Genomic DNA, 22,780 nt, shown 5'->3' on the forward strand with positions numbered 1-22,780 from the left:
GCTGGTGTTTGATTGTCTTCATGACCCTAAAGAGTAAAAGCACAATTTTTAAAATCAAGGCTTAGATTCCATGTGCCATGAGAGCTACCAGTGTAGGTTGGGGTTTATCTCTGGTGTAATGCCCCAGCCTGTGGTTTTCTGGAAGGGATAATGCTTCAGTTCCTGGTGGGTCTTGGAGCATCCCTCACACTGCTTTGTATCCATTCCGTTTGCAAAGAAATTGCTGATACTTTTGTTAGCAGCGGGCAAATTGCGAGATTTCCTGGGGAGAGGGTTAATGCATGCTGGAGAATGTGGCTCCCCGGTAGCCTGAGCTCATCCAGTTGCTGGTGCCCATAGCCCTTCCCTCCCCAGCTTCTCCACCCCCTCTTCTTCCTGGCTCTGGTCCTTCCCCAACTCCTTGCCAAGCCATTTCAGCACTCTTAACTGGGAACAAAACTAACCTGACAATAAAAAGCGAGTAGGTTTGGTTTTTTTTTCCCCCCCTGGGATATGTGCTGAAACGGCTCAGCGGAGGGCGGACGAAGTGCAGTGTCTGGCAGGGGAGAGAGGGCAGGAGTGCACAGCTGGAGGTGGGACGGCACCAGGTCCAGCCAGAGCCCCTCTGGAGCGCAAGTCCCACCGGGGCTCCTGGGAGAGGAGGCTCTGTTGGCAGGGGCTGGGAAGGGGAGCCTGCTACAGCAACCTTGGTTTGTGTTCAGCTGTGAGAAGGCGGGGGGGGCTGGGGTGTGTGTAAAAAACCCAGCCCATGTTCTTTATTATTATTATTCTTTTGGTCCTGCGGCAGCATGGTTGTGTGGTAGGCCCTTCCTCTCTGGCCTGTGTACAGCTGAGGAGCAGTGCTTAGCCTCTCCTGTGAGAGCCATGTGTCCTGTTTGCCTCCCTGACAGGAGGCTGTGACCTGGGTCGGAGGCGGGACGGCACAGTCCCCATGTCCCCCTCGCTCACAAGGGTCCCTTTCATGCGGAGAGCTGAGGGCGGGCAGTGGCTCCAGGTTGAACGGTCATGCCAGGCTCTTCAGATCCGAGCTACAAACATTTTGCTGTTTACGAAAGGGATTAGATTAGTGCAGAGAGCAAATAGTCATAGCCTGGAATGCACTGGTCTTAATAAACAGGTTAATTGCCTTCCGTTAGCTGCAAGTGAGTAGCTTCAAGGTTTCATAAAATGAGTTCAGCAAAGGCATACCTATTGGAAACCTCATGCCACTAATAGGCATATACTCACATCTATCCCAATGATTTGGGGGTTACCAGAGTTGAAAGGCATATTTAAGAGATTATTTGATGTTTACATGGTGTAGCATTTCTCTGCGCCTTTCTCTGATGGTTATGACTCACAGTAAAGTTATGTACAGCACAGACTGCACAGACCGTTTATCTCATGGCAGTTTGCGTGGAAATGTCTATACAGAAATTGTACCAGTTTAGCTTTACTAGGATTATTATTTTTATTTGCTTGGTTATGCTTTAATATCTGTGCATATTATGGTGTACCAATACAGAAGGGATCTGGAGCTGCATGGCTGTAAGACTCCTTTCATATCCCTATAATTACACCCGTTTCAATAATGAGCAAAACAAAACCAACCCTTCACAAAATAGACTGATCTTTGGCAGTTTTATGAAAATAGGAGGCCTTTGTGTGCATTTCTGGTGTTCGTTCTTGGCACTCCAGTGCCGTGATCTTGGATCACCACCTGCTGTCTGCTGAAAGAATTCATCCTACATCGCATTTGCTTCTTGTTGAGATGACGTCCCCAGCTCCCACCCTTCTGCAAGGTACCACTATGTGTGGTTACTTACCATTCCTCCACTTAACTTGGAGCTACAAATTAAAGCTGCATAAACTCATAGAAATATGTCCCCATTAGGGATTTTTCACTGGTTTAGCTAATTTGGTTTTTAAACAAAATTTGGGATGAGTTTGTACTGAGCTGTGTAGGCAAAACCCTGACCTAAGGAAGGAAGTTGGCAGCTGCGAGGACATGGCTAGACCTTTGTATGGCTGTGAATAGGGGCCTGGAAGGGGAGCCCAGGTGGGTTATCCAGTATCCCTCTTATGCCCTGAGGGATTGGGTGCTGATGAATTAGATGTCAGTATTTTGCAAGAGGGGAGCTGCTTTGAATAAGCTACCTGATATGAATTTCTGTGGGAGCAGAGCCACAAAATGAATAGAAAACATAAGAATTGCTTGTTTTCTTTGAAGTATAGGTTACCCTATATTGTACTGAAGTATTTTCCTTTTTTTAAGGAGTGTGTGTTAATTACACTGAGTTCCAGTTGCACTGAACAGCCCTTCCTAGTTCGGTGAGCGTGGGTTGACAGCTAGCATGGGTCACTGCATGGCAGAACAAACTTGTGAAGGCAATTGGTTAACCTGCAACTGCCGCAACTATTCCTACAGCCAAATGTCCCTCAAGCTCCCTTCCTAGAGACTTCCAGCCACCCTACATTGTGGCTGAGAGAAGCATCTGTCTGCTCCTGAACATTAGTTAAGATTTATTTCATGCCATCACACAAGTTGAAGATGGCAGTAGTTTTTGTGGGGAGCTGCAGCCAGGCTTTCCTAGTCCTGTGATGGCATCCTTGCGTGTGTTTGGGGATGGTGACTACTCTTGGACATACCCATCTAGGTTTGTTCACAGAATCACTAAGATCACTGTAAGATCATCAAGTCCAACCATCAACTAACACCTCCATGCCCATTAAACCATGTCCCACAATGCCTCGTCCACACGTTCCTTGAACACCTCCAGTGAGGGTGACTCCACCACTCCCCTGGGCAGCCTGTTCCAATGTTTGACCACTCTCTCAGTAAAGAAATTTTTCCTAATATCCAGCCTGAACCTCCCCTGGCGCAAGCTGAGGCTGTTTCCTCTTGTCCTGTCACTCTTCACTTGGGAGAAGAGACCAACACCCACCTCTCTGCAACCCCCATTCAGGTAATTGTAGAGAACAATAAGGTCTCCCCTCAGCCTCCTCTTCTCCAGACTGAACAACCCCAGTTCCCTCAGCCGCTCCTCATAAGACTTGTGCTCCAGACCCCTCACCAGCTTCGTCGCCCTTCTCTGGACACGCTCCAGCACCTCAATGTCCTTCTTGTAGTGAGGGGCCCAAAACTGAACACAGGATTTGAGGTGCGGCCTCACCAGCACCGAGTACAGGGGCACGATCACCTCCCTACTCCTGCTGGCCACACTATTTCTGATACAAGTCAGGATGCCGTTGGCCTTCTTGGCCACCTGGGCACACTGCTGGCTCATCTTCAGCCGGCTGTCAATCAACACCCCCAGGTCCTTTTCTGCAGGTCAGCTTGCCAGCCACTCGTCCCCAAGCCTGTAGCATTGCGTGGGGTTGTTGTGACCCAAGTGCAGGACCCGGCACTTGGCCTTGTTGAACCTGTTGCGTTTGAGTCGATGTTTAAGAGAATTTCATGAGCTAAAACAGGCAGGGCTGGCAATGCAGTGAGGCATGTTCTCAAAATTAGATAGACAAAATACTTCGAGTTGAGTTTCTCCTCCTATGTACATACCTTCATCAGGAAGTTTGGGGGTTTCTCCATGTTCTTCGTACTTCCTGAGAAGTGGGAAAAGCAGTGCCTCTGCCTGCAGGATTTTCCCTGGTGGGTTAGAAGTAGGGAAAGGAGTTCAGATTCTATGTTTGAAAATAAATGGGATTTTTTTTTTTTTTCCTGTGTTAGTTCTTGAAAATATGAAGTGTTGTGCAAATGTTGAAATTTGGTAGAATCTCCTCTGGGTTTGGAGGATATCAGTATGCAGTGAAACCTGCAGAGATCTCATCGGGAGTCCTTTTCTGTAGACGCTAGTGGAAACAGAAGAAAAGTAATTCTAAAGCATCGAAGGAAATTAAAATTATTCCCCAAAATTCAGACGGAAAACGTGTACATATTCACATCAAAAGAAAAATAATTTGAGATACAGATACTCCATGGGATGATGAAACCTGGATGAGCATAATGGTGATAGATCTACAGATAACCTGAGACATTAAATTAAAGATACATTTGTAATAAAAGATAGGATTTTTGCGTGTTAGTGCGATGGGGGGGGAGGACATGATAATATTAAAAGCATTTCATTCTGCACCAGGATTCCCTTATTTGAAAATCTTAGGAAGGTCAGAGAGAAGTAATAAATAAAGTTACCAGGATATTTTGGCTTGCGAGGTGTCATTAAACTCAAAATAAATATGTATTATCAAAACACCACAAGCAATAGGAGAGACACCATTTTTCGTCCTTCAGACATTTGTAGATAATTGAAGAAGGGGGAGAAAATATTTAAAAGCTTGAAATGTGTTTAAACTGGAAGGAACAGTATTAACTGAGGGGTACAAACATTGAAAATAAGACTATATAAGGTTTATGGGCTGGCATTTTAAGTAGTCTGAGTGAGATGAAACAAAATGCTGGAGTATGTCCTTTGGGGAGCAGCCCTGCACTGTTGAGAGGACAGCAGAATAGGTTTTGTTTGTGGCTAATTAGCATTCTCTTCCTCCTATCTGGGGTACTACCGGCTTGTAAATCTAGGTTGTTCTAAGAAAATTGGAAATAGTTTCTGTTACTGCATCTTTCCTGGGATTACCCTACCAATTCTTGAAATTTTTTTTAAAAAAGGAAATCAGTTTCATACTTTGCTCCTATTTTAAACACAAGAAATGGGTAGAAAATGTGGGCTGTATGGAAGCATGCAGATAATTGCATAGAATGAAATCGTGTAAGCAAAAGAGCTTGAAAAGGAGGCAGTATGCAGACAGAGTGGAGCTGTCGTAACAGGGGATAAATACTCCAAGTAGGTGAGTGATGGGGTTGCTGATACCTTGTTTGCAGTGGGATAGCTATTGTTCAGCCTCTCCTCCCTTCCGTTTGTAAAACTTGCCCTGCGGATCTTGATGGTGGTTTAGGTCGAGTCAGAAGCTCCCTGCTTTGAAGCTGAGAATGGCAAAGCAATGAGCAGAAGTGGAGGGTGGGGGAACCCTGTCTTGCTTTCACAAAATGTGCGTGGTGTGTGAAAAACCTCCACAGAGCTGCTAGCATGCGACACAGGGCGGCAATGGCTTGGGGGAGCACATGCAAGGCACCGAGTGCTGGCCATGGCTGTCATGCTTGCCTGAAGTTTTCTTTCTTGGATAAGGCTGTGGAGTTTTGTGTTTCTGCAGGCAGCAAGGCTTTGCAGCGGCTGGACTTTAGTTAATGAAACCATCCATCGTTTGGCACAGGCCAAGGCTGCAGCTCAGCTCCACTGAGCGGTATTGAATGCCCTTCCGTCTCCTTCTCCCCAGCTGCGGGAGCACGTGGCCGCGTGGCCCCCAGGGGAGGCAGACCAGATAGACTAATGTCAGAGCAAATTTGGGATTATGCCAGTGTCTGAATGACCCGATGCTGGCTGGAGGTCCGCTGCATTTATCATTGTTTCCTTTGCCCGGAAGGGAAAGGTGCAGGTAGTCTGATAAAGGGACTGAAAGGTTTGTCTGGCTTCACTGGAGGTCCATCAGCCCCTGCGTGCTCTCTGCTGACAGGCTGCTTGGTAATTCCCACTCTGCCTTTCCTATCCACAGGATAAGGTCTGCTTCTCTTTCACTCCATTGATTTAAGCATGTTGATGTCAGAATAGGCTCGAGCACCTCCGGGCTTTGTAGGGGAGGACCCAGGACTGGAACAGCAGCCAAAATTTAAAATCAGGATTAGTCTGTTGACATGCACATAAATCAAACAGCCCTCCTATCATAAATCTTTCCCGTGGATTTTTTTCTGCTGTGCTAGTGGAAGCAGTAGGAGTGGTGCAGCAGCCTGAGCTTCCCAGCGTTGGGTTTCAATGTCAAGGCTGTTCTCCTTTGCCCCAGGTGGCTGCATGCAGCTCCCTGCTCCCCCCTCAGTGAGATCCCTGCAGCAGCTGCAGGGCTGCATGTTTTCATGTTTGCTTTGGGTGGTTTTCAGGCATGGTGAGGTAGGTTTTTTACTGTCTTTTGGGGATATCTTTTGCATGGTCATCTGTCTGTTTGAGTCATCTGGTTGGTGTCAACTACATCTGAGGCAGTGCTAAAAGCTGCTAAGAAGTCCACTGTCCTAGTGTAGAGGTCTCTGTGGGATACCCTAAGCTGAGAGAGGAGTGGGTAATCAGTGCCTTGTGTGATGATAGTGATGCTCAGGACCGGGGAAAGAGTGAGCATGCTCCAGGCTTGTGTTCTCAATTCAGGTCCCACAGCTCTTCGGTGTTTTCTGCACAGTCAGTACAGAGCAAGTGGGATATTCCAGTGACTGATACCTGAGCACCCATGCTCTGTACTCAGTGCTGCCAGAGCAAAGGAGGGGGCTGTTGCACAGATCAGTTTTAAAACTAGTACTTTTTTTCCTCTCACTGTAACACCACAGAGAAAAGTGTGCTCTGAACCACACGATATGCTTGCTTGTGAGCAGACCCGTGAGGATCAGGCTGGAGGTGATGGACCTAGATATGGTACTTGTAGGCGTATTAAAGAACCCTGTTCTTCTGTCTGTGTTTCCTTCTCCATTCCAATGTTTCAGTGCCTCTTACCCCTTCCAAAATAATGCTTTACTGTGTGTAAAGCCTTCTGTGATATTACAGGGCAATTTGCAAGCCCCATAATTTGTTCTCCATGTGCCACTCGGTGGCGAGAAAGTTGCCCAAAAAAGATTAAGAAAACAGTGTCATGGCTCACAGGAGCAAGGCGTGCTCTTTCTGATAGAGAAGATAATAGAAGACTGGTGGCGGTGGGTGGGATATTCATGGTCTGCATGCATGTGTGTGTATATCGTTTCTCAGGCTGATGTTTTGATTCATCTTCTGTAGTATACAGCTGTTTTCTCCTTTTCCCTTTCTTCAGGGTAACCAGGAGCCAGCAGCAACTCCTGATGCAATGGTGCAGCCATTCACCACAATCCCATTTCCGCCACCCCCACAGAATGGGATTCCTACAGAGTACGGGGTGCCACACACTCAGGACTATGCAGGCCAGACCAGCGAGCACAATCTGACGCTCTACGGAAGCACGCAGCCGCATGGAGAGCAGAGCACGAACACAGCCAGCACGCAGAACGGATCTCTTGCAGTAAGTGCAGAAGGGTGCAGAGCTAGGAGAACAGCACAGTGCTTTGGGAAAAAGTAGCTGTTGATTAGATTGTTGACTGTTTCTTAAGTATACAGCAAATCAGCAGTAGGCTGGAAAAGGAGAGATTTATAAACAAAACATAGCTTCTGACCTTCCATTACTAGGTTTCTGTCTTTCCTCTTGTGCATGTTCCCCTCTTAAGTAGGTGTCTGCAAAGACCAGTAGTACTTCGGATCATGGTGTTTCTACCATGGTGGCATTGTCCAATGACAGTCCTTTACAAAGGTCTTAATTACTTTGTGTTAATTGACGAATGCTTCAAATGAATGTGATGGAGGCAAATTCTGGAGGGTTGACGGTACAAAGGATTAGGGTGAACACATGCATTATAGGTGTAATCCCAATGTGGTTTTCTTTTCAGGAAGCTAGCAGAGTAGAAAAATACTTTTTTTTTACTTTCTGAAAATGGCAGGGAGCTTCAAGGGCAAAGGTAGGACAGGACCTCTCAGCTACTGGGCATCCATTTGCCAAACAAAGATTTTCACCTTCTTATATTTTTTTGCTTTCTTCTTCCCATGGCCTGGAACTGGCACTGGGCAACATGCTGACAGATTATCCCAGGAAAAGCTTTATTCACCCCTTAAGCCACTTGTTAAGACTTAACTTCCTAATAAAGAGCCTTATGGTGAGAGCCTTCAGTGCTCAGGGGTGGATTTAATCTGTTAATGCTTTCAGTTTTACTTGTAGTTGGGTGTTTGGCTCGTAGAGATTATTTTTCCCCCTGTAAGTACTGAGTGAATTCAGTGCCAACGATTGGAAGAACTGATAGTGCCAGCTTGAGTGTGCATGGTTCCCGGCATGCACCTCTGCTCCTTCTGTGCTGGGCAGTGGCTGCACAGTTGACGCTGCTGGTTATGACTTTGATAAGATATCTTTGAGTTCATCCTGGGAATGCCGCAACTTCAGAGTCTTGAAGAAGAAAAAGAGTACAAGCCCTGTAAAGCACATTGGTAGTGCTTAAAAGGAACTTTAGGTGCCTTACTCAGCAAACACAAACGTAGATGAGAAGAGATCAGGCTGGAATTAAAACTTAGAGCTGATGCAGTGTGCAGAAATGCAAGTCATCATTTTAGTACCAGATTGTCCAATGTCGTTCCAACCCGTAAGATCTGGGCTGCCCGTCTCCAGGAGACAGCTATTTTGAGCACTGCCAGTTGGATGGGAAAGCTGGAAACGGGGAATAAAACAGGGCAGTGGCTTTCCCCATGTATTTTTGCTGTTCCCATCCCTGCCCAGAGCTTAAGAGAGTTTCTTTTTAATGGAAATGATGCGAGCCTTGACCTTGGATGTAAGCTCTTGCCAGCCCTCCTGCTCCTCTTCCATATTAGGAGCCATCTTCGTGGTGCTGCAGGGCCGAGCTCTGTGTTCCATCAACTAATGCCAGCTCTGAGGAGCCCACACCGCACGGGGAGGCTGGCTAGCCTGCAAGGAGGGACTGGGAGCCCATCTGTGTGGGAGGGCGCGTTGCTGGGAGACTGCTGGGAGGCAGTGGTGTTGCCAGGAGGCTGCAGAGGGAGCCTGACTGGCAGGGGTTATCCAAGAAACAGGCTGAATAACACGTAACGCTTGTACTGGCTGTTGGAAACAGGTGGGCCCGTCTGGTCTGACCATTTGATGTGGTTAAAGATGTGCGAGCTGAGCATGCAGAATTGGGCTTGCAGACTGTAGCTAACCGGGAAAAGGTAAGGGTGCAGACAAGCGCGCTGCTGCTGCTGCTGCTATGGCTGGGACTGATCAAACCCAGAGGATCCCAGATGGTGGCACATGAAGAAATCCAGGGGGAGGGGGAAGGCGCCTCAGCTAAGGGCCTTTCACATGCCAGACTTTCACATGCATGGGGTTCTGGATCTTCTGAGTCCCTTTATCTTTCTGTCTAGGACTCCTTCTGTATGAAGTTATTTTGATTCTGTGGGCTGCCTTGGGATGTAATTGCTTGTAACTTTTCTCCTTGTCAGTATGCCGATTAATGATGTAGGAACTAGGGGAAGGAAGAAGGCTCAGTAGTTACTCAACCTAAAGCATGCTATTAAAATACAGCAGAACGGGTTGGTTATTTCACCTTGAACATCTACAGCTAATGTCAAGCATCTTGCCCATCACATATGCTGGTTATTACTTGTTTGACATACGTGTTTAGTCCATGTGGACTAGACTGCTATGCTTTAAGGCATCTTTTTCTTTCATCATTTTGTTGTCTTGCTCAAACAACAGTGCTAACTTTAATAGAGCAAAAAGTCATTGTGGGTGATGTATGATCCTTCCCTCCCATTATTGCGACTGACAAGTGCAGCTGCTGTCGTTTGTGAAGGCGATACCCCATGCTGAACAGCCGGTGGATTTTTTAGCTGCTGACTTGAAGCCTGTGCTCCCATGGGATGATTCAGAAATTCCTCCAGCCAGACAGATAAGATCTCTCCTTGCTTTTAAGAACAATGCCTCTGCTTGGTCCAGTTAGCAGGACAGCACGAGATAGTGAAAGGTGTGCTCGGATGGTGGGGCTTTCATGCTTTTCAGGCTGGTAGCTTTCAGGATAATTGCAAAAGTAACAGAGAATATGGGGTGGCTTAAAGGTCCCTCATGGAAAGGGGAGTTTCATCTGGTTGGTAAGATGTTATGCAGCAATGTAATGGGGTCTATAATGGGGTCCCTAACAAACACACTGCGTGGGAGCACCTTTTCATAGAAACCTGGCAGATTCTGGCGGGCAAGTCAGATTGAATGATTTGAGATTAGCGATGGTGTCTGAGTTAATAGACAGTGGTCTGGAAGCCTGAGGTCAAACATCAGCAGTAAACTTAAGTAAAATGAACTTTGAGAGCCAAAGTCCATGCCTTCCTACGCAATCTAAAAGCCCTAAGCAAAGGGGAATGACTGGTTGGTGTCATCAGCTAAGGATGAACTTGGTTCTGGAGGTTTGAGTGTAGTGGAAAGCATTCAAAGGTCTCGGAGCAGGGGCATGGAAAAGAAATTGGCACAATAGGTGGTGTAATACAAACAGCTTAATATTTTGGAATCTTGTTTTATTTTAGGATCGAGCCTCATCTGTGGGGCTTTGTTTCTTGCCTGGCATGTGGGTCTCCCGGTCTTCATCTTCAAGCATCTGTCCTTTCTGTTGATACCGTCCCAAAGCACAGCTGAAAGGTCTGGATTAAAAATAGACTGCGGTACCAGACCATATTTGGCCTACTTAGTCTGCCTGTTGCAGCCTGTCTCTTAAACCGTTGATGCTCTGCATTTCACTTCTTATGGTGCTGGGTTGCCTGGTTTCTTCCCCCTTCTTGGTTTACATTAGTGCGCTTATCCCTAATGGAGACATCCAACACAGATAGCTGTAAGTGGAGATGCTAATTAGGCTGCAGTACTTCTGGCAGCTGAGCTGATCTAAAGATTCACTGCTGTCAGAAAGGAGAGATCTGGCTCCAAGCACAAACTCCCACTCCTATTTACTGGCTCTGGCAATTCCTTATGTGAGCCACTTTAATTCACTGACCTGGCAGAAAGCTGTCCAATTCTTTTGCTGGGTTAATGAATTAGAGCAGCTCTTGGAGGAATCCAGAAAATGCTGTTGTCGCAAGGTAAGCGTATGAAGTGTGTGGCCAGAAGCTGAGAGCAATTGTCAGCTCTCTGCATCTCCTGGTCTACCCGCAGAGGGAAGATTAATCATCTGCTGAATTAAAAAAGCTTGCTTGATAGTAAATGCAATGCATTTAATACTGTGAGCTGGTTATTCAACTCGTTTCTCTTGTTAATGTCAGAGGGAAGAATTTGTGTGTCTGTATAAATTACGGAATGCAGCTGGAGGTATAGAAGTAGAGGAATAAGTTTATGTAAATTACTTTGCATGAAAATGTCAGGTGCTGTCGTCTTGGTGTTACGTTGTCGTGAACCAATATAAAGCATTATTTAATTACAGAGCATCGTGTGTCTCGGCTTCTTGATGTGCCATACTGAAACATATTTAACTCATTTGCTGTACCGTAAGGGGATAGTGACTTTCTGATTTCTTAAAGGAGACACATCTGTGGTGGGGGGACCCCTATATATCATGTTCAGAAGCAAGATGGGGAAGCCGCTCAGTCATCCGGCTGTGCCCCGTACATCTAGCAAGGGTTTGGTAAGAAGGGAGCCAATGGCAACAAGGGTTCCTCAGCTGACTTCTGTAACACACGGGTGATGTTATAATGATGACTTTCCCTTGGGTATTTCTTGCCTAGTCTGAGACTGCAGAATTTTTCTCTGTAATTATTTTTCATCACTTCAGTAATTAAAGCAATTGCTCATGTGAGGTATTTCAGGTGAAGAATACGTTTAATGAATATCCTCACTTATTTTTTGATACTGCTGAGCAGGTAGACAAGAGGAATAACTAACTTCAAGTAAGTAGCTAGCTGCTGATTGTTTGGCCACCTCAGCTTACAAATTGCTGTCTTGAGGTAGCAAACTTTGATATTTAACATCAGGAATTTGCTTTGAGTATGAGGCAGATTATTTTATTATTTTGAGTATGAGGCAGATTATTGTCAGGACTTGCAGACTTGTGTCTAGTGAGGCAGATTTAAAAATTATTTTGAAAGAGAAGTAGGAAATAAATCAGCAAATACCATAACGTTAGAGTATACAGCTGTGGTACTTCTGCATATCTCTCAAAGGTTACAGCAGATCTAGAAGTAGTACAGGGAAGGATAATGGTGTTGATGAAAGGAATGTAGCAGGTTCTTTATAAGAAGAAACGAAATCTTCACTTACAAAAAGAGCTGGCAGGAATGAAGGCATATGACTAGTACGTAGAATATTGAATGGTATGGGAAATAAAATAGGGAACTTTCCCATTTTCACTTACTAGGATGCACGCAGGAAATAATTGGGTGCCACGTATGAAAAAACCAGGTTTTTGTTTCTTGTTTTTTCCATATAATGAATTTAGCATTGGAACTCTTGTCCATAGGATGCTTTGGAAGTTGAGACATCAACTGCCTCAGTTTGCTGGAGGCTGTGCTGGAGAAAAATCACCAAACGTTTGCTGTGTTCTTAAGGTTCTTCCACAGGTGCCACGGATTTGGCCTCTGTCAGAAAGAAGATAGTGGACAAGAACCCTATTAAAAAAATATGGCTCAGAAAAACAAAGTAATTTTAAATATCACTACATGGGAAATGTTATCTGACATATCAGAGAGGTCTTCATTGTGCAGGATAGGTAGCAAAGCTTCCGGTGTGCTTTCCTATGTTAGGTTTGTGTTCTGACTTCAGGTGGGTTATATCTCTATTTAATGAGGAAAGTGAATAAAATGACTTAAGCTTCAGTATGTCTGAAAACAGGTAAATAACAATAAAAAAATATATGCCCTGTATTAATCTGACTATACTGAAAATAGTTTAAAGCCTAGCAGAAGTTATTTGGTACATCCTTAGCAAATTTTTTTTGTCTGGTTTTTGGCATACAAAGCGCTTGGACACATCGTTAATTGTGCCTTTTTTTTTTAATGTAACACTGCTGGCATCTCTCAAAAATCAAGTACATTATATTTACTGCTATTGAAAGGTGATTATTAGCCCTGTGGTCTTCTGTCTGCTAAACAAATGTTGTTTAAGCAGCAGAATTTCCCGTGCCCTTTGCTCTCGGATCTGTAGGACCTCAGTCCTACTCTGGCAGAGTGTGGGGGGCAGGAGAGGGGTTTTGTGTGTAGTGCCTAATTCTTCACTCATTTTTCCACCAAACCTGCTCAGTGAGTATCAGTTCATTGGTGGGTGACTGGTTGTTTTGATGCGTGTTCTTCACTAGAAGTTGCAGAGATCTTCCCACGTTGTCTGCACTGTCCTTTGCAGTGGGAAGATTGCCTGCTGGTGCTGGAGTGTGTCCAAAGAAGGGCAGCGATGCTGGTGAAGGGTCTGGAGCACAAGTCTTACGAGGAGCGGTTGAGAGAACTGGGGTTGTTTAGCCTGGAGAAGAGGAGGCTCAGGGGAGACCTTATCGCTCTCTACAACTACCTGAAAGGAGGTTGTGGAATGGTGGGTGCTGGTCTCTTCTCCCAAGTGACAAGTAATAGGACAAGAGGAAATGGCCTCAAGTTGCACCAGTGGAGGTTTAGACTGGATATCAGGAAAAACTTCACCATCCCTGGAGGTATTTGAAAGATGTGTGGGTGAGGTGCTTAGGGACATGGTTTAGTGGTGAACTTAGCAGGGTTAGGTTAATACGTGGACTTGATGATCTTAAAGGTCCTTTCCAACCTAAGCGATTCTATGATTCTATAAATGCAGGATCTTTGCCGCAGCATGTCTCTGTGTTGCCTGATGACAGGCATTGTCACCTAGGGAACACGTATTAGATCCCTTCCAAGCTGAATCGCTGTCTGTAGCAAAGGGAGAGGGATAGTTCTTTGCTGTGAAGTGTTGATGTGAGGCCAGAAGGAAGGAGCCAAAACTCGGTGTGGGGAAGGAGTCAGGGTGGGGAGTGGGCACTCGGTGAAATGCGGGCTTTTATCAACTGGCTTGGTCAGGGTAGCGCTGTTGCCAGTCTCCATTATGTGCTGCCTGAGAACAGGCTCCAGGCCCTTCCTTTCATCTCCTTCCTAATGAATTAAGACAAGGAACAACTATAAAAGGAAAAAAAAAAGCAAGATCTGAGGAGATTATTTCTTTCATTTATGCTGTAGCTGAATGTGTGGCAGTAGACAAATGTATTGAGCTACAAATGTTACAGTGGCTGAAAGTTCAAATCTTACCTTAGGGCCATGGACAATAGAAATGAGGGAGCTACCACATCCAGAGAGAGAAGGTATTTAATGTTAAACTGCTGCTGCAAAATCAGGGTATGTGAAAGCCTGAAAAGCATTTGAGGACTCTTAGTGTAGTCAAAAAGGTAAGAGTGGACAGAGATCCCCTGTTAGTTCTATTGTTTCTCCTCTTTGAAGCCTTTGTCTTACTGTACATCTCACATTCAGCAAGACGACTCCTGTGTGGCAGCAGCACTCTGCCATATGCTGGAACATCTGTGAGTATATTTGAGCAGGCCGCTGTACATGATACATCGCACCCTTGGTAAGAAAGGAGTTCTGCCCTCTGCCTGCGAACAGACGGATGGGAGAGGAGTGCAAACAACCTCCTGGCTTCCTCCCCTGTGGAAGCAGCAGGTCCAGTCCTGTGCAACCCATATTTAAATTTAAAGACTGAAACATTCTTGTTGTCACAGTTCAGAATCTGTGCGTTTCCTCATTCACACTGCAGAAGATGCACTAGTGTGTGTGTGTTTTGAAGATGCACCTGTGTGCATGGGTGTTTGCCCACTTGCGAGTTCCACGCAAAGCCATAGAAAACATGAGATTTGGCAAATTGCACTAGCAGTGCTCCAAAATGGATTGTAGAGATCCCTTTTAGCAGGAGTGTTGATGATTTTGGGGAGTTATTTTGGAGCACTCACTTGCAGGTGTTGTGTACAGTGGTGATGAATAGGCTACTCTTGTGTTTGGTCCTTCTTGGACAGATTTGCCCTGAGGAGCAAAGGACTCTGATGGAGGCATAAAAATAAAAGCACCCGATAGCATGGTGTGATTTAATCACACGCCAGCTGCATCGATTCTTCCCCTAGGGTGCACCCTTCTGTATCTTTGGAGATGCATTTTGTCATAGGGGTGAGAGTGGGAGAAGAGGGGGAACTCGGAGAGGTGGAGGCAGCTTTTTAGATACGATCAAATGGAAGTTTCTGAGGTTGTTCTCAAGAATTTGATGTTTTGGGGGATGGATGAGTCTTAGCCAAATAAAAACGCTTGATCCTCCTAGGCTTCTCGTAAGACTTGCACGGTTCTGGGAAGTGGAGATACTCACAGGGCGGTATCTTCATTCTTCCTATCACAGCTTAATTTATGTTAACCAGATCAAACATGTTTTGTGCTGCCTATGCAGCCCTACTAAAATAAAATGGAAAGCTGTCACTGCTTTGCTCAGTGCGACAAGACCCCAGTGCTTACTGTTCACTTGCTCTTGTCACTGCTTTATAACCAATATACAAGTTCAAGGTCATGTCAGTAAGAGACATTTCTGGCCAGAAGCAGCTCTCTTAATGTTGCCAGTTTAGTTCATCTGTGGAGAGATGTTTCTTTCCAAATATTCATGAAGTGCTGTATATTGAATCATGTGCAGAATAGTCTAACAAGTCCAGCCAGTGGTTGGGGAGTCAGTGTGGGCAACTCCCCTGAGATTTCTTTCCTCTTTGGTACAAAAATTATGTATTTAAAACAGGCAAAAAAAAAAAGGCCCCAAACCAGCAAAAAACCCCCTAATCTTAAATCTTTATTTTTAAGGCCTGTGTGTGTTCTTGAAGGTGCCTAAAAAAGGCTAACTCTAGCAATTACATGGTCCTTGCCTTCTTGCAGAACTTCTTTTCATTTGATGGGTTAAGGAAGAAGTCAGGTTGGCATCTAAAGAAATGAAATGACACTTCAAAATGCATCACACAAATGGTCAAAGCATGACTCCTAGGAGGCTGAGGCAAGCAGCAGGAGATAGAGTGGGTGGGTGCTGTTTGAATACCTTGGCCTGTCAACGCATGCTTTTGGAAAGGGACAGAGCAATAAAACCGACAAAACTGTAATCTACTTTGTTCTGTAGCTCTGAGTTTTTGAGGTCATTTTTCTGACTAAAGTGCAAAAAATACCATTTTCTCATCTAGCTATTTTGCAAAGGCGCCTTGCCTTTATATTTAGTGCTGCGCTCAAATTTTACCACTTCTTAGTTGAAGCCCAAGACAAGGGGCTGTGGTTCTCTTCCTTTCTTCTCCCCTGCCAGTCATCTCTGCGGGGGCATTAGGGCTTTCCTCTGACACACTGGTATCCCTATTCCTCTGCCTTCTTCCTGTACTTTTTCTGTGCACAAGTACCCCTGGCCCACCCCTTGACCTGGCTTCGCTGTACCAGTTAGTGCTTGGGAATGCTGGAACAAATTCCCTTGTTTTAGCTGTGGAATTAGTAGCAGAAAGTAGCACTTGGAGTTTTTATAAATCCTCCAACGGTAATGACTGTTTCCTGTCCCTGGGCTGACTTTTAGATGTACGAGAAAAGTTAATCAAAGACATCCGTAAGCTGTTCATGTATGGATTTTACCATTTAATTATAGATCTTCTTTTGGGGTAATGTTTCTTTGAAGGGAGCTTGACAGAGCAGATGCCGTTTTGCCTGGGGATGCATTTCTGGTATTGGCCCAGTGAAGAGCTGCCACTTCAGCTGTGGGATTTTGATGATTGCATGAGCATCCTGCCACATGAGATTAGAGTGGCGGTACTACCTCCCAGCTTCAGGATATGAAAGATCCGCCTCTTCATTAGAGCTTTCATGTGGTGGCAGCTGAAGTGAGGAAGAACAGGCGAAAAGAGAGAAGCAATTTAAGAAAACCAAAGGCAAATCTACTAAGCTAAAAGGTGATATGAGGGGAGGGAGGCTGAGATCTCATTATTGTTTACTCTGGAAAGGGAGTGGAAGAACAACAGATCGATTGTTAAGCGTTACTGGCTTTATCAAAATAATTGTCAAGTGTTAGATATAATGCAATTGCAAGTGTGGTACTAATACCTAAAAAGAGATAGACAAAGCACGTGAAAGGAATTTGTCTGATTTCTATTCATGCACATGCTTCTGTCTTTCTCATTTCAGCAGACAGAAGGAGGGGCACAGACAGATGGACAGCAATCACAGACGCAGAACAGTGAGAATACCGAGAGCAAATCCACTCCAAAACGACTTCATGTGTCTAACATTCCTTTCCGCTTTCGAGATCCTGACCTTCGGCAGATGTTTGGGGTAAGTTACCAGTGCCTTTTAAGGCATGGCAGATTCATCTTCCCCACAGGTGGGACATGTGGTGCTGGTGTATTCATGTGAATGAAAAGCCCTTCCCCCTCGATTTAGTTGGCACACTGTAAAATATTTGCAGGACTATGACAATTGGTAGTGTTTACCTCAGCTGGTAAATACATATGAAAACTGTAACTGTGTTGTTCATATCAAGATGTTCAGCGTAACCTAACAATTGGTTTGGAAAAAACAAAATGAAATTTCACCTTATTTCCCAGTAAAGACTAGGATTAAACATTGACTTAATATATCCCTTGCAAAGCACTGTTTTTCAGTTGCTTAGAAACTTGTTGAAATATTTATGTCTTTCCTCATGATCCACTTCTGTGATGAAAAATTGCTGCAAGGAATTGGCCAACTAGTAATTGCATGTGGAAAAGCTAGTGCAAGTCAGATGGTTATTTACATTGTGTGTGATACACATTCTGTTTCTTTTGACCAAATAGTTTGTCTTCCCTAATCTTTGTATGCTATTCATCATTCTCAATTTATAAGCTCTTTGAGGAAGACCTTGTTCACGTGAGTACAGGTGATGACTCATTCCATGTGAACACAGAGATAAATGAGCTAGATGCTTCATGACCTAAACTTCAGGTGAAGTTATCTATATATTATCATCATCATCATCATCATGAATATTAGACTTGTTGATATGATGGTAGTATCCTTGGTTGATGGCATGTTTTATAGTCTTCAGAAATATTCTTATTAAAGTCAACAGTTGCTGCCTGTTTAAGATGCAGTGTAGAGGGCTCAAGTCAGGAAAGACCAAAGCTAAGGTTCCGCTTGCCGCCTTAGGCTTTAAGTGTATAACTTGGTCCTAACTGCATAGCCAGCTGTTCCTCCAAATTCTGCAGTATTCCTGTTCCAGCTGTTGCATCTCTTGAGCCATCCATGTGGGTGTGTATGCATGCACATACACACACACTCTCACATGGAGAGTAGTGTTACAGCATTGAAAATGTGTCAAATTCATGGACTTTAAGCTTAGACTGCTATAAATGAGAGAAGAATTGGGTTTATTTGTTCATAGCTTGGACAGTACAAAGTGAACAAAATGTTAGAATTTTCACTGATGGTCTTAAGCAAGAGTCCAATATTGCTATATATTGTGAGAGATCTTTGCCTCCTTATTGTTGAAGCTTTTTGTGTCCATAAGAAGCTATTTTGTGGATGAGACCAAATGGATAGGAGTGGTCAAAATGCAGGAGGGCAAGTCTGCTATTCAGAGGGACCCGGCCAGGCTGGAGAAATGGGCTGACAGGAATCCTAAGATACTCAACAAGAGTGAGTTTCAAGTCTTCCATCTGGGAGGGAATAACCCTTGCAGCACTACAAGCTGGGGTCCAGTTGTCTAGGAAGATGCTCTGCAGTAAAAGATTTGAGGGTCCTGATGGATAACAAATCGAACATAAGCAGCAGTGTGCCCTTGTGGCAAAGGTGGCCGACTGCACCCTGGGCTGTGTTAGTGAGTAGCCAGCAGGCCCAGGGAAGTGATCTTTTCCCTTGTTGGACTGCATCTGGAATACTGTGTCCAGTTTGGGTTCCCCAGTGCAAGAAGTGCACTTCATCTAAGTGAAATACTGGAGTAAGCCGAGGGGGCACTACTAAGATGGTCAGGGGGCTGGAGAACATGGCATGTGAGCAGAGTCTGAGACCTGGGCCTGTTCAGCTTTGAGAAGAGAAGGCAGAGGGGGGATATTTTTATTGTCTGCAACTATCTGATCAGAGGATACAGAAAAGATGTAGCCAGATTCTTTGTGGTTGTGTGTAATGATGAGATGAGAGACAACAAACACAAGTTGGAACATCAGAAATTTCAATTAGATACCAGGAAATTTTTTTTTTTTTTTTTTTTTTTTTTACTGTGAGGTTGATTAAATAAATTTAGTGCAGGGCTTGCATTAAATGACCTCTGGAGGTAGGTCCCAGCCAAAATTATGATTCTGTGATTCTCTTGCAAGGGGCCTGGTTTTGCTTCCGTGTTGTTCATACATTAGATTGTCACACTCTTGACATCTGTGGGCATGCTTTCAGCATGAAACTCATCTCCTGGCAATCTGTGATTGCTGAGTCTTCTAAGTTGCCTGTTCTGCTTTTGTGTTTTTTAGCTTGCTTTTTCCTGTTGCAGGGCTGTGCGGTAGGCAGTTCCATCCGGTTTGGATAAACCGGTTGCTGAAGTCACAGCCAGTTCTTGGACCACCTGCTACAATCTGTATTTAGCACACCCTGCTCTGTGCTACTGCCGCTCCCCTCTCCTGGGAGCTGCATCGTTTACATAAATTGTTCCACGTTGTTGCTGCTCCTTCCCTTGGGACCAGTGCTTGGCTTGACAACTGGCCCCTTTCACACTCGTTCACCTTGATGCTGTTCCTCCCTGTGCTCCTGGTGTGAGGGACGTGGATGAGATGCCAATGACAAGATCATCCCTGTCCTGGTGACTCTTACCTCTCTGCTTTGCAATTGGAAGACCCAGGCGATTTGAATCAACTGCTGTCCTGAGAAGTGACTTGTAGAAAATGCAGCCTAACTTCTTGCATTAAAGTTTCCTATCCTTTTTTGGGCCCATATGGTGCCACTTGTTGCACATAGAAGGGGTGGGGAAATATGCTATCTGAGTTGGTTTCTGGTGTTCCTCAGGTTATTTGTTGTTTGTTTGTTTTTTCTCTAAACATCATCTCAAGTTCCACCACAGTGATGTGATTTTAATTGGGGTAAATGGTGTATTCCCTATAAAACCTTTTGCTAGTTCACCTGGCCCTGTGTTTGCTGAGAGGTATGCTACCAGAAGAGCATTCATCTTTTGGGGCACAAAAAAACATGTGCCATTTTCCTGTAATAGAGAACTTCGCTATTTTGCCAAGGAAATAATCAATGATTCTTGCACATGTCCCTTTTTCTTTCAGTGCTGCTTCTCACAGCATGCTCAGAGCCTCAAGCACGAGAGTATTTCTCTCTGAATCCTCCTTGCTCCTATTTCTTTTTCAGGATCAGGATGCTTTCCCTGGGGTGACTCACTGAAACCAACCCTTTCTTCTACAGGGGAGTCATGGTTGTCTGAGTCTTCAGCTGTGGCTAGCCTGTAACCCCCATCTTCTCCCTCTCCTTTCTGTGTGTCAGGTCACATCTCCTCAACGTCATATCTGAGAGACTCAAAATCCTTGCCTGGAGTGATTTTCCCAAGCTACTGTACAAAGAGAGGAATTGGGTAGACAGCAAAGCCGTGGAGGAAGAAATAAATGTGATGGTAGGGAGGGAGGGAGTAAAGAAGTCGCCTGAGGATGGAACAGCATGCGAGAGGTCAGCCCAGTCCTGGGGCACAGAACATTAGCTAATGCTTTCGTCCAGACTTGAGTAGAGGTGGACTCCAGACGTGTTGTCCCATGTGTGATTAAATGGAAATTACATAACATTTTCTAAACCTCCACATAAGGATTTCCTGACAAATTCAAGTTATTCAGGTTTCAAACTATCTCTCACCTATTACATGTTTCTAACAGGTCCCTGCGATATCCTCAGGAATGGAACAAACATTTCCTTATGTATATGCTTCTTACAGGGAGGCAAATAAAATAGGCTGCTTAAAACAGGTAATATTTCCTTGACATTTCATGGTGCCAATAAAAAGACTTCCAGAAAGCTTCTAGAAGGAATAGGTCATTTTTTAATGCACACAGTTCTGCACCCACTGTGGAATAAATCAATAGTTGACCTTGTTCTAGCAGATAAAGAAGAGTTAATAGCTGACCTGAAATCCCATGGTTGCCTAGGTACCAGTGATTGTTATTTGTCTCTATTTACTTTGTGCAAACAGAATATGGCATCAGGCAGTAATGTAAGGAGCTTGAGAAGAGTCTGTTTCTTCGAGTTTAAACAACTGGCAGGATAACTGCCTGGGAAAGTACCTTTAAAAGGGAAGTGTTAATGGAAGCTATGAAGTATTCAACAAAATCATACTGATGGGCAAAAAGGCATGATTCCACAGTCACTGAAACGGTGTTAATAAAACACAAAGCATTCTGCACGTAAGGCAAGGAGGATGGAGAGGAGGAGGAAGTAAATGGCAGTGAATATAATTGCAAACTTAAACAAAAAAGCAGGTGAGAAAGGAAGTGTGCTAATCATGGAGATATTGGTGATGTAGGTTCAGAGGAGAAGGCATTACTTTTTTATGTGCAAAGAGAAAAGATCTAGGTGTAGGTACAATAGAAAATTAGGAAAAAGTTGTGCATTTTTTGGAAAAAAACCCCACAAATAACAAAAAAACCCAAACAAACAAAAACCAAACAGGAAAACCAACAAAAAAACCCAACTTGTGGTGTTTATGGTTTAAGAGGAGGTATTTGTACCGTATCTGGTTTTGTATATAATTTATAACAAAGGAGGATGAGACAGTGCTCACTGATATTTAAAAACCAGCAGATCTAGATAAGGTACGTCCAAAGATAACAGACAAAGCAAGGAGCTCTTTTATTCATTAATGTTAATTTTTAGCCAATTCTTGTAAGCTAGGGGAGTTGTAGAAGGCTGGAGCGCTGCCCACCAGGATTCACTATTGAAAAAATTGAAAGGGATGACCCAAAGAGCTATGAACTATCTATCCATATGTTGATCCAAGATAAAAATAATTTTGGAAAGTTTTATAAAATTAGAATCTGAAGAAATGGTTTAGTATCTATTCAACATGACTTTGCATAAGGTAATATACATCTCTGCAGACAAATACTGTCTTGCCTATTTTGACAAGATTGTACAAAGCAATACTGATATAGTTGGACATTGCTCAACCAACTGAATTCGTCGAAGTGACCAATGTTGATTTTTAAGAAAAAGAATACTTAAATAAACAGAACACACATTAGAGGGATTAAAAACCTCTTTAATGATGGATAATAAAAAGTAGTAGTTATTAGGGAGACATCAGTGATCAAGACTGTTTCTAGTGTCAGTTTCCCCAGGGATCTGTTTCAGCTGCAGTCCTGTTCAGTATCTGTATCAGCCCATGGAGACAGTACCTTGCCAGTAAGGTTTGCGGTCAAAAAACTATTTGAGGAGGAGGAAAGAGAAAGATAAGGTGACTGTTAGAGAATGACTTGAAATGCCTGGTTAACTGACGATAAATCCGACAAAAATGTGTTTGATGCAGCTGAGTGTGGAGTACTGAGCATGTGGGAACCAGGCTGTGCTTGTAAGATGGAAAGCTTTCTTTGGCAAACACTGATTTGGGAGAGTACTAGCGATCGTTGAAGATAGTTGCTTCAACAATGCAAAGGGCGGTATCAGGCTGAAGGAGGGATGTGATCTTACTTGTGTTCAAAGTTGAAAAGATTGTGACTGCATAATTTCGTTCAGTTCTAAGATCAGTTTAGGACCAAAAAAATAATCTAGGGCTTGGAAGATGAGTGGCTTTTTAACTGCATAAGGTGTTGGGTACATGATTTACTCAGCTTATTAAAAAAAGGTTAGGAGATGACAAGACAGGTACAAGGTAAGACTTCTGTACAGGTGCTTATGCATGGATGATAGGGGGTTTAGGTCTTGTTTACAGTCATAATAAGATTTTCCAGTTGGAAGCTGAGAATTTAACACAATTAACTCTGAAATAAGAGAAAAATTCTTAGTGATTTAGGCTAATTTTAAACAATGAAACAACTTACCAGGGAGTAGAAGAGTTGCCGTCAGTGTTAAAAACAAGTTAGCAGCTCTCTTCAAAATCTTACTAGTTTCTGAGGGACACTCTTTGGCTACTGTGTGTAAGGACTCTGACATGATCGTAGTAGTTGTCT

At 44.1% G+C, this 22,780-nt stretch overlaps 1 protein-coding gene across 4 annotated transcripts in view; it reads left to right on the top strand.

The window, feature by feature from the left end:
• The window catches only part of RBFOX2 (RNA binding fox-1 homolog 2), a 167,418-nt gene that overhangs the window by 105,406 nt on the left and 39,232 nt on the right, over nucleotides 1–22,780 (top strand). For 3 of the 4 annotated variants that reach the window (XM_059817036.1, XM_059817037.1, XM_059817038.1), the window contains 2 exons: nucleotides 6,868–7,092; nucleotides 16,794–16,940. In XM_059817036.1, coding sequence (XP_059673019.1) covers nucleotides 6,868–7,092; nucleotides 16,794–16,940 — 372 coding nt within the window. The remainder of the gene's footprint in view (nucleotides 1–6,867; nucleotides 7,093–16,793; nucleotides 16,941–22,780) is intronic. The other variant, XM_059817039.1, reaches the window with a different exon arrangement.

Source organism: Gavia stellata, chromosome 4, assembly GCF_030936135.1.
Source record: "Gavia stellata isolate bGavSte3 chromosome 4, bGavSte3.hap2, whole genome shotgun sequence".
NCBI classification, from domain to species: Eukaryota; Metazoa; Chordata; class Aves; order Gaviiformes; family Gaviidae; genus Gavia; species Gavia stellata.